The sequence below is a fragment of the Protopterus annectens genome, chromosome 13.part0 (genome assembly GCF_019279795.1).
Source record: "Protopterus annectens isolate FY-2018-M chromosome 13.part0, PAN1.0, whole genome shotgun sequence".
Lineage (NCBI taxonomy): Eukaryota > Metazoa > Chordata > Ceratodontiformes > Protopteridae > Protopterus > Protopterus annectens.
In genome coordinates, this window is record NC_056747.1 from 118,802,005 (window position 1) to 118,814,525 (window position 12,521).

At 40.8% G+C, this 12,521-nt stretch overlaps 1 protein-coding gene across 4 annotated transcripts in view; it reads right to left on the bottom strand.

The window, feature by feature from the left end:
• LOC122817640 (FYN-binding protein 1-like) overlaps positions 1-12,521 on the bottom strand; it is a 688,236-nt gene that overhangs the window by 53,700 nt on the left and 622,015 nt on the right. For 2 of the 4 annotated variants that reach the window (XM_044090698.1, XM_044090697.1), the window contains exon 11: positions 4,937-4,997. In XM_044090698.1, coding sequence (XP_043946633.1) covers positions 4,937-4,997 — 61 coding nt within the window. Of the gene's footprint in view, positions 1-4,936; positions 5,001-12,521 lie in introns of all 4 variants that reach the window. The other 2 variants (XM_044090696.1, XM_044090695.1) reach the window with 1 other exon arrangement.

The following is a 12,521-nucleotide window of genomic DNA, read 5'->3' on the forward strand; positions in this document are numbered from 1 at the left end:
TACAATGCCCCATTCGGGATGTATCTCACCCATCTGCAGCAATTGGAGAGACCCCAAAAGTTCCTCACCAAAAGGATAAAGGGACTCCAAAATCTGTCATATGCTGCCAGATTGAAGAAACTCCAGCTCTATTCAGTTGCATACCGTCTGCTCAGAGGTGACATGTGCCTGACATACAAGGCCATGTCCAACCCAGAATTAATGGACATGCTCCACCTCAAAAAATCCAAATCCACCAAAACCACTAGAGCAAGCAACTTAAACCTTAGCACGGATATAAATAGGACGTGCTGAAGGGATAGATTTATCACTCAGAGACTCCCTATGCTGTGGAATAAAATCCCGGTCCATGTGAGGCAGAGCACCTCGCTGGCTCTGTTCAAGAGAAATCTTGACCTGTGGATGGGAGATCGTAGGTTTATCCCGGGAATCATCTCTGTGTCACTGCTGGACAGAGGCACAACAAACTAATGGGCACAGTATTTTTTCATATAAGGGGTGGCGTAAGCCACAAAAATTTGGGCTAGGCTTATAAATGCCTTAGGGCAGATAGCCTAGTATAAACCTATGAACCTATGAACTTATGACCCTATGAACCTATGTGTGTGTCACAAAATCCAGCACACAGCAAAAGTAAAAAAATGATTTAATTAGGAAAAATGTGTAGGTAACCAGTTTCACTTAAAGCTTCTTTGGATCTTCTGTGCACCTGCACTGTTGTTTTTTTTTTTTTTTTTTGGGCTCCGAGCAGTTTGTGTTTGTGTGTGTAATCTATCTATCTTTATGGATATAGTTAAAATGACTGAAATACCAAAATACTGACAACAAAAGGTGAAGAAAAACAATATTGCCACATCACTACTCATGCTGAAGAATAACTCAGAGCATGCAAATAAAATTCAAATAAAAAGGTTTTGCTGGACAGGGCAACCCCCCCCCCCCCAGACCCCCCACACCCTCAATATTTGGAAAAGTACATATTCCCCAACCAGGTATGCTTCAAATGAAAACCCACATTATTGAGATGAGTTTGCCGAAAGAGAATAGCAGCAAAAACTTGAAACAACGAATCGCAGAATATCGAAAAATAACTCACCAGATATCTATCACCAATTTATCAACAGATTTAAAAAATAAATTAACACCTTCTTGTAAGACACATATTCAAATAAATCACCCTATCACAACATCCCACTACTAACTGTTCCCATAATTCCACACTACCTTAAAGAAATACTACAGTAAATACACTACAGTAACAGACTATAGTTGATTTATTACATTGTTTTTGCAGGGGGGCCCATGTGGAGGGCTATGCCCACCACACCCTGCGCAAATTAAATATACCACCTCCAAAACTGCACTACCTTGTGGAAAAGGGGATTTTTACATCTATTTTGCTACTGCTGGGGCTGACTACATGTGAGTTACTGCTTTTCGATTTTCTGTGTTTCGTTGTTTTACATTTTCACTGTTATTCACTTTCGACAAACTTGAAAATGTGGGTTTCGTTCAAATGAGCTTTTGCTCATTTGAAGTAGACCCATATATCATATCTATCTCTCTCTCTCTTTCTCTCTCTCTACATATATATATATATATATATATATATATATATATATATATAATGTATGTATGTATATGTATAAATACACTGAATTATCAAAAACAACTAGAAAACACCAGTGTAATATTCACCCATCTCACACATAGCACATTCTCTGTACAGCCACTCAAACATGTAGCACACACTACAAGCTACTGAAATCACACACACACAAAAGCAAAATGTAAAACATTGCATTGCACACCTCATGTGCTATCTGGATCACTTTCACACGCAGTAATATGGAATACCATACACTCATCTATACAGTTTCAGATACACAAACCATACCCCTCACCTTACCCCCAGCTGGTATATTTATTTTGCACAAATAAAAAAAGTATTTCTTTAAAGTTCCAGGCTTTTTTTCCTATGGTAGATATATGGGGATCCTACTACACAAGGAAGCTCCACAAGGTAAAAAATGAGTTTTCCCCCGTTTCAGGTTCTGCATCACTTCAGCAATCAGCACAGCATCAAAAGATTTGTACCACTTGTATGTAAACCTTAGAATATGGATCTCAGTTTTTTCCTGTGTATTTTACCCTCAAGCCTTCCCCTATTAGACTGAGCCTATTTGTTCCTTTATGCTGGGGAAGTTTCCTCTTTAGCTGCATGAGAAAGAGACCTGGCTTGTGGGGGCAGTCATCAGACAGGCAACCATGAGGGAGTTTTGTGTTATTGTCTGTATCACGGCTATGTGAACATATGCGCTACTTATGTTCTCACAGTGGCCTACAGTACACTTCTGTATCACGGCTATGTGAGCATATGCGCTACTTATGTTCTCACAGTGGCCTACAGTACACTTCTGTATCACGGCTATGTGAACATATGCGCTACTTATGTTCTCACAGTGGCCCACAGTACACTTCTGTATCACGGCTATGTGAACATATGCGCTACTTATGTTTTCACAGTGGCCCACAGTACACTTCTGTATCACGGCTATGTGAACATATGCGCTACTTATGTTCTCACAGTGGCCCACAGTACACTTCTGTAGCACGGCTATGTGAACATATGCGCTACTTATGTTCTCACAGTGGCCCACAGTCCACTTCTGTAGCACGGCTATGTGAACATATGCGCTACTTATGTTTTCACAGTGGCCTACAGTACACTTCTGTATCATGGCTATGTGAACATATGCACTACTTATGTTATCACAGTCTCCTACAGTACACTTCTGTGTCATGGCTATGTGAACATATGCACTACTTATGTTTTCACAGTCTCCTACAGTACACTTCTGTGTCATGGCTATGTGAACATATGCGCTACTTATGTTCTCACAGTGGCCTACAGTACACTTCTGTATCACGGCTATGTGAAAATATGCGCTACTTATGTTCTCACAGTGGCCCACAGTACACTTCTGTGTCATGGCTATGTGAACATATGCACTACTTATGTTTTCACAGTCTCCTACAGTACACTTCTGTGTCATGGCTATGTGAACATATGCACTACTTATGTTTTCACAGTCTCCTACAGTACACTTCTGTGTCATGGCTATGTGAACATATGCGCTACTTATGTTCTCACAGTGGCCTACAGTACACTTCTGTATCACGGCTATGTGAACATATGCACTACTTATGTTCTCACAGTGGCCCACAGTACACTTCTGTGTCATGGCTATGTGAACATATGCACTACTTATGTTTTCACAGTCTCCTACAGTACACTTCTGTGTCATGGCTATGTGAACATATGCACTACTTATGTTTTCACAGTCTCCTACAGTACACTTCTGTGTCATGGCTATGTGAACATATGCACTACTTATGTTTTCACAGTCTCCTACAGTACACGTCTGTATCATGGCTATGTGAACATATGCGCTACTTATGTTCTCACAGTGGCCTACAGTACACTTCTGTATCATGGCTATGTGAACATATGCACTACTTATGTTTTCACAGTCTCCTACAGTACACTTCTGTATCACGGCTATGTGAACATATGCGCTACTTATGTTCTTACAGTGGCCCACAGTACACTTCTGTATCACGGCTATGTGAACATATGCGCTACTTATGTTCTTACAGTGGCCCACAGTACACTTCTGTATCACGGCTATGTGAACATATGCGCTACTTATGTTCTTACAGTGGCCCACAGTACACTTCTGTATCACGGCTATGTGAACATATGCGCTACTTATGTTCTTACAGTGGCCCACAGTACACTTCTGTATCACGGCTATGTGAACATATGCGCTACTTATGTTCTTACAGTGGCCCACAGTACACTTCTGTATCACGGCTATGTGAACATATGCGCTACTTATGTTTTCACAGTCTCCTACAGTACACTTCTGTGTCATGGCTATGTGAACATATGCGCTACTTATGTTTTCACAGTGGCCCACAGTACACTTCTGTATCACGGCTATGTGAACATATGAGCTACTTATGTTCTCATAGTGGCCCACAGTACACTTCTGTATCACGGCTATGTGAACATATGCGCTACTTATGTTCTCACAGTGGCCTACAGTACACTTCTGTATCATGGCTATGTGAACATATGCGCTACTTATGTTCTCACAGTGGCCTACAGTACACTTCTGTGTCATGGCTATGTGAACATATGCGCTACTTATGTTCTTACAGTGGCCTACAGTACACTTCTGTATCACGGCTATGTGAACATATGAGCTACTTATGTTCTCATAGTGGCCCACAGTACACTTCTGTATCACGGCTATGTGAACATATGCGCTACTTATGTTCTCACAGTGGCCTACAGTACACTTCTGTATCATGGCTATGTGAACATATGCGCTACTTATGTTCTTACAGTGGCCTACAGTACACTTCTGTATCACGGCTATGTGAACATATGCGCTACTTATGTTCTTACAGTGGCCTACAGTACATCTCACCTGTCCATGCACATGCTTCCATGCACTTACTATGAAGGTTACTGCTGAGCGTTAGTTTACTGAGCCAGAAGACTGCCCCAGTATGCATCTTTGCATCACCGGCCCTCCTCCAAGGGGTTGTGACAATGTGTATCTTGTTCCACCCCCCAGGGCAGGCACACACATCAACTCTGTCTCCTCTTTCAAGCACCTGAGGCAGTAATCCAACTTGAAAAGGAGCTGTGGCTTCATCCCTCTCTGCTACCACAACTCTCATAACTTAGATTTGATTTACCTAAACAAAACTGCAAATACATTCATTTAAACTGAGTACAAAAGAACAGGTTTACTCTTCTGCAAAAAATCAGATGTCAGCTAAGTAAATGCTATAAAACACACAGAGTACAATATTGCACGAGCTTACACTGCAGGAGGGGAAGATACAATAAATTTGTTACCTTAATTCAAGTGGCGGAGGAGGAAAATCTTCAGTTATTGGATCAACGTCATCATATTCATCTTCTTGAACGTGTAATAAAATAGAAACAGGTGTCAACAAGGTAATTACAAATATTCTAGCACTACCCATAAATAGTAAATTTACATTCTGGTGAGTTCATTGAAAATGTAAAATGGTTGTTTATTAAGCAATTGTAAATGGTGACAGTAATATAATACTCACACAAACACACACACACACACACACACACACACACACACACACACACACACACACACACACACACACATATACACACATACACATACACACACACACACACACACACACACACACACACACACACACACACACACACACACACACACACACACACACACACACACACACACACACACACACACACACACATACACACACAGAGAGAGACAGAGACAGAGAAGCGATGCTGCGCTATTATTTTCTAACATGGATAACTTATTTCTGCAGTCATGTTACATGAAATATATATGCTATTGTTATATTGAGAAAATATTGTATTATTTTCCTACATAACCAAAACAAAGCACATTTCTATTACATGAATTGTATGTTACTATTTCTTAATTCATAGCAACATATTATACATTATTGAATAATTTTAAACTAGTTGTAAATAAATTAATTTGAATGTTGCTTGTCTTTCGGCTTTTCCCAGTAAGGGGTCGCCACAGCGGAACTCCGGTCCACTAATGATTGGCAGTAGATTTTTACGAAACGCCGAGGTGCCAGCTAGACGCTCAACCTTCAACAAAGGCAAGCCCATTTACACACGCATGTCTTTCAAATGCTACCCAACCGCGGGGAGGACATGCAGACTCCACACAGAAGGCACTCCCAAGCCCAGCCGAGAATCGAACGGGAGAACCTCTTGCTGTGAGGTAACAACGCTACCACCATACCATCGTGGCATCATAAATAAATTAATGTGAATAATATAAATAAAAAAACCCAGAAATATGGAAAGTGAGGCAAGAGAAATACTTAATATAATATTTAGAAATAAAACATCTAAAGAAAGTAAAGATTGTATATTAAACTACTGGCCAGATTCTTTAGCACCTACACTAAGTGTACACCATTCTGAGGGAATAGACAACACAAGTATAACTCCCACTTTCTTCCACCTAATTTTAGTTTTCCTATGATTTTCTTGCAACCTTAAATATTGAGGGGGATTCATAAAGGTTACCACAATCTGCAGACTATGTCTGCACGTAGTCTAATCCTTCTGAGTGAAAAGACACAAAAAATGTGGTAGGGATGTTCTTGAATGCAGATCATGTACACTTAATGTAGGCATTCATGAATCTGGCCCATGTGATTTACTAATTATATTATTCTGTAAGGTCATCTAAACACTGATTTAGCTAGTCCTTGAGAAAAGAAAGTATGGAAACACATAAAAATACGCTCCCATCAAAATACAACTTAAGAATGTCAGCACAAAATATTCCTATACGGCTGTGTGATATCCATCCACTGCGCCATTTATTAACTACTTGTCCTTGTAATGGTTACTGTAATAACAAGCTGGGAAGGGTAGACCACACTATACTATCCCAACAACAGTCTCCAGCTTACGCCGTGGGACCCAAAGACATTCTCAGAAGAGCTGAGTGGTATAATCCCTCTAATTTGTCATGACCGTTCTCTCTGTGGGCCATCCCTGATATGCCTCCTCCTCCTCTGAGAGGTAATCATGGAGGATCCATTTTTTGATACCAAAACCACTTCAACTGATATCTGTTACCTGGAGGAACAGTGACTGTACCCCAGCATCCCTTGGATTGCTGAGCTCATCAGTCTGTCTCGGACAGTGAGCCTAGCCACTCTGTGAAGGAACCACATTTCTGCTGCTTGTATCTCTGAACAGATCCTTTTGGGCACTACTGAGAACTCTTAACCATGGATCAGGATGGGAACACAGACTTCATTCTGTAGCACAATTTTCATTCCACTACTTCTGCCAATGCACCCATCCAGTGGTCAGTGCTCCAGTGCTCTCTTTTAGTCATGAAGAAGGCATCAATATACATTAACACGCTCATTTCAGGCAGCAGATCCTTCCCACTTGCAAAGAGTTCCAGAGTTAGATGCTCATCCCCCTGCAGACAGCACCTGAGACAGCAGATCTACCTCACCTCCAGAGAGCATTTGAGGTAGCAGCTCCTCCTCCACCTACAGAGAACACCTGAAGTAGTAGCTGTACCTCACCTGAAGACAGGATCTCAGGCAGCATCTCCACCCCATATGCAGACGTGACAACACATGAGGTAGTGGTTCCTCCTCCACCTTCAGGTAGTACCTGAAGCAGCAGCTTTTCTTCACCTACAGATGCACCTGAAGGAGCAGCTCTTCCTTACCTACAGAGAGCACCTGAGGTAGTAGCTTCTCCTCACTTGCAGGGAACACCTAATGCAATAGCTCTTCCCCATCTGCAGACAGCACCTAAGGTGAAAGCTACCCCCTCACATGTAAACAGAGTCTGAGGCAGCAGCTCCTCCTTCACCTGCTGAGAACATCTGAGGACTCTGCCTGTTTGTTCCCTGCTGTTCAACAGCTGATGATGGTATGGTCATTGTCCAGGCAGCCATAAGAGTATTTCAAGATGCTTTGCCTTGGTTATCTCTCTGTGTGCTATGTAGGTGCTCAGATAAGCGGCATGCAGTGGGCATATCTTGTGGCCATCACCTCTTCCCATGCATGACTTAGTATTTCAGGCAGCCTCACCCTACTATCATAAGCAGATGGTACCCCCCCCCCCCACATCCCAGTATGCATCCACCTCATGCCCCTACCCCCAGGAGAGGTGAGCAGACAGCTTCTCTTCATTCCTCGTTCGCCCTTGATGGTTAATCCAGCTTCTGGCTGTATACATGAACCTGGGCAGATGAGCAGCAGTCATGCTTCATTACTCAGGCCATGCAGGCAGTCAAACAAGACCTCCTATTCTGAGATGATGATTACTGCCCCAGCTGCTTTAGGCTCAGCAGAAGACATCTCTGGTGCATATGGGTCATGGTCACTCGAGGTTCGGAGAAGAACATTATCTGCAAACAGCAAACACATGGCCTGCAAATCCTACAAAATGAATCCTCTTTATTCATCTGCTCAGGTATCAACAAAATATTTAACTTATGGTAATTACCCTAAAAATGTAGAAACAAGGAAATACTATACATTAATGTTCTACTTCTGTTACTAATGTCTTGTATTACTCTGTTGCCATATTATTGTTTTTTAATGTTAATTATGTGAAATACCTAGAGCTTTTATCCTTAGTTATTTATAATGATTGGGCTATGCTCATAATAATTAACAAGAAATAAAACAAACAGAACTGCAGCATAGCTACTTACAGAAGTTATTGTATAGTGTAATTAAAATTATTACTGTATTATTGTTTAACTAGGTCCTATATTTGTTGTTATTTCAATATTATTGCCATTATTTATTAAGGCAAACTCCCTGAGAGGAATCAGTTTACTGTCCTTAGCGGCATGCTTCCTCTTAAAGAACCGCATGCACCTCTTTATCTTACTTAGGGGGTCCTGCTTCAAACAGGAAGTTGCTGTTTCCTGGCCCTGTGTTCATGTCAGTCGTTAAGTCCAGTCTTTTGATTTTTATTCCTTGACCCTCCTTCTGAGGTGAGGGTCACCATAATGACTCACATAGCCCTTTCATTCCCACTCTGGACTGAATACTGGGTGGTGGGCCATAAGACTATCAAACTGTGAGGTACTTTCTTTTTTTTCTGTAAAGTTATATCCACTCCATTCCTCTCCACTTGTGAATGAAATACTGAGAAATCAAGGGACTGACTGCATTTTTTCATATACTCACACTTCTCAGACTCCCCCTTTTACAAGGAATTGAGTGTGCCTGTTTCATATACTCACACTCTTCCCCCTTTTACAAGGGACTGAGTGTGCCTGTTTTACATACTCATACCCTCACACTCCCCCCATTTACATGGCACTGGGTGTGCCTGTTTCATATACTCACACCCCTTACCCTTTTACAAGGGACTGAGTGTGCCTGTTTCATATACTCAGACCTCTCCCCCTTTTACAAGGGAGTGTGCCTGTTTCATATACTCACTCCCTTCCCTCTTTTACAAGGGACCGAGTGTGCCTGTTTCATATACTCACACCTCTCCCCCTTTTACAATGGAGTGAGTGTGCCTGTTCATATACTCACACCCTCCCCCTTTTACAAGGGACTGAGTGTGCCTGTTTCATATACTCACACTCTTTCCCCCTTTTACAAGGGACTGAGTGTGCCTGTCTTACATACTCATACCCTCACTCTCCCCCATTTACAAGGCACTGGTTGTGCCTGTTTCATATACTCACACCCCTCACCCTTTTACAAGGGACTGAGTGTGCCTGTTTCATACACTCAGACCTCTCCCCCTTTTACAAGGCAGTGTGCCTGTTTCATATACTCACTCCCTTCCCTCTTTTACAAGGGACCGAGTGTGCCTGTTTCATATACTCACACCTCTCCCCCTTTTACAATGGAGTGAGTGTGCCTGTTTCTTATACTCACACCCCTTCCCCTTTTACAAGGGACTGAGTGTGCCTGCTTCATATACTCGCACCTAGGGTTACCACCTGTCCCACTTTGCGAGGGACAGTCCCTCTTTGGGCAGTTGTGTTATAACAAAATTGTAAAAATGGCAAATGTCCTGAGATCTTAGGACAAAATTATTTCATATATTTTAAGTAATAGTTGCATAACACAGTTATTATGTATCTGTAACACCTAAATGTTATAAGAAATAGAATAAGCAATGAAAATGCTATAAGAATAAGCTTTTATTTAGGCAAAAAAGTGAAGTTCTGTCCTTTGTACTGGCCGTGGGTATGTTTCGGCTTGCAAAATCTGACGTTTGTACCAAAATTATGCCACTTTGGGCATTTGAAAAGGTGGCAACCCTTCTCGCACCCCTCCCCCTTTTACAAGGGACTGATTGTGCCTGTTTCACATACTCATACCCTCACACTCCTCCCTTTTACAAGGGACTGGGTGTGCCTGTTTCATATACTCATACTCCTCCCCCTTTTACAAGGGACTGAGTGTACCTGTTTCATTTACTCACATCCCTCCCTCTTTTACAAGGCATTGGGTGTGCCTATTTCATATACTCAGACCCCTCACACTCCCCCTTTTACAAGGGACTGAGTGTGCCTGTTTCATGTTTTGATTAACTCAGATTCCCCCTTTTACAAGGGACTGACTGTGCCTGTTTCATATACTCACACCCCTCACACTCCCCCCTTTTACAAGGCATTTACTGCGCCTGTTTCCATATGCTCATACCCCACCTTTCCCTTTTTAAATGGGATTCATACCTCTCAATTGTCCCTAATTTTTTAGGGATGTCCCTGATTTTTGCTCAGATTTGAGCTCTGTCTGTCTTAATCCCTCCTAAAACTGGTGACTTTTGTAAAAATGGTGGTAAGTTACACTTAATAAGTAATGACAATAAATAGCGTTATAGACTTTTTCACAAAATGTATACAAATTCACATTCTCTTATTCTTTCAACATCTGATGTTAGCAGTGGTAGCACTTTTAAAAAGTATCCCTGATTATTTCTGGATTTGTCTCCAATTCTGATGAACTTTGTCCCTATTCATTTGAAAGTTATGACAGGACTGAGTGTGTATGTTTTTCCATGTACTCAGATAATAATACTTCTCATCCTCCAGACATTGAAAACAAGAGCAAATGCTGTTGAAAAGTAGGTACACCCATCTAAAAATCTTGACATCTAATCAGCATAAAATCTGAATATTAAACAGCACATAACTTTTCCTGCTTCCAGTAGAATGTCGGATATTACTCAGAAACCTAGCTACCCATCTATGTTAAGCAAAGTTTCTCATTAACACTCTTCAAGAAAAATCTTGATGAGTAGATGGGAAATAGGAAATACACCCCGGGGATCTCTTCTGTGGCTCTGCTCGACAGGGGGACAGGAAATTAATTTTCTTGGGTTGGCATAAGCCAGGGAACTTTGTTGGCTAGGCTTACTTAGGCCCTTGGCCCGATAGCCTAGTACCTACCTATGAACCTGTGAAACGTGTTAAAAAAACAGTGTCAAAATTTATGTGAAATGTATGGTATGAAAAATATAATGTAAAATATGTAGATTTTTAATGAACTATGTTGCAAAATTCTATCACACTAGGTCATTTATTTTTGATTCAGAAAAATGGAGATGAAAGATGCATGTCTTCTTTTTTTAAACTATTTTTGCCACTAGTATGTTAACCATATAGTGTAGATTTCTGTGTACTAGGTAGCTTCTAAAATAACATGTGATGAGAAGGATTCAGGAATTTGTGTGAAGGGGCAAATCAAGCCTGAAAATAAAGAGAGACCTGCAAAAATAGGGCATCCACTAAATCAGGCCTGAAAAAAAGGAATAGTCCCGCAAAATAGGGACAATTGACAGGTCTGTGCATATTTTACAAAGAACTGTGTGCAAGCTTCATATCTAGTTAATGTATATATTTATACACCTTACACTCCGCGAGGGATCGAGTGTCCATGTTTCCATATTATCAGAGCCCTCATGCTTCCCTTTTACATGGAATCAAGTGAGTGTGTGTGTGTGTGTGTGTGTGTGTGTGTGTGTGTGTGTGTGTGTGTGTGTGTGTGTGTGTGTGTGTGTGTGTGTTTCCATGCAGTCATACTTGTCACACAGTCTGCAGAGCTTCTAACACTGGTTTTATAGTAGAACTTCACTGCTGGCACATTATTCCATCCATAAATAAAAAAAAAATCAAGTGACTAAAAGAAAGACATCATCTTTCCTAAATGCGCCTCCAAATTAACTCTCATGTTCAATCTTTCTTCCACCTGTTTTTTACACATGAGACAGCAAATTCAGATATTTCTAACTTTTACCTGTAGTATGGTTTGCAGATGCTTCCCACTTTTGAGTAATTATTGACCTTACGGAGGAGTCATGCCACATGTCTGCATTTATTTTATTTTTTGTAGCTGTGAACTTGTCTCCAGTGTCATAATGATATCACGTTTAAGTTGATTTAGTAAACTAAAAGACAGCAGCTATGAGCAGTGATAATGAAGTTTCCCTACTGCTCCCATGAGCGTATATAACCAAACAGATTTCCTGTAATTGTAATTTAACGCTACAAGTGTTACATATTGTGAAATACCTTGGCAGGTTGTAGGCAATTCATACTTTACCTATAGTGCTGGTTCTTATTTGATCAAAAGGACATAACCCAAATGATCAAACTAGCCTCCTTCATTATTATATAACATTATTTAAAAAGTCTTATGTTTCATTAAATAATAAAAATACTCAAAATGAACAGAACACCAACTCAATTAAAACAATAAAAAAAAAAATCCCATTCTACAACAGAAGATGGCGCAAAGGAACTGAAGTATACAAATAAGTACCTAAAACAAACTTTATTTCCCAGAGTGCTTTCACCATAAACAGAATTACTTCATTACACTCCTTCACACCATCTTTTGTTGTCGAATGGGATTTT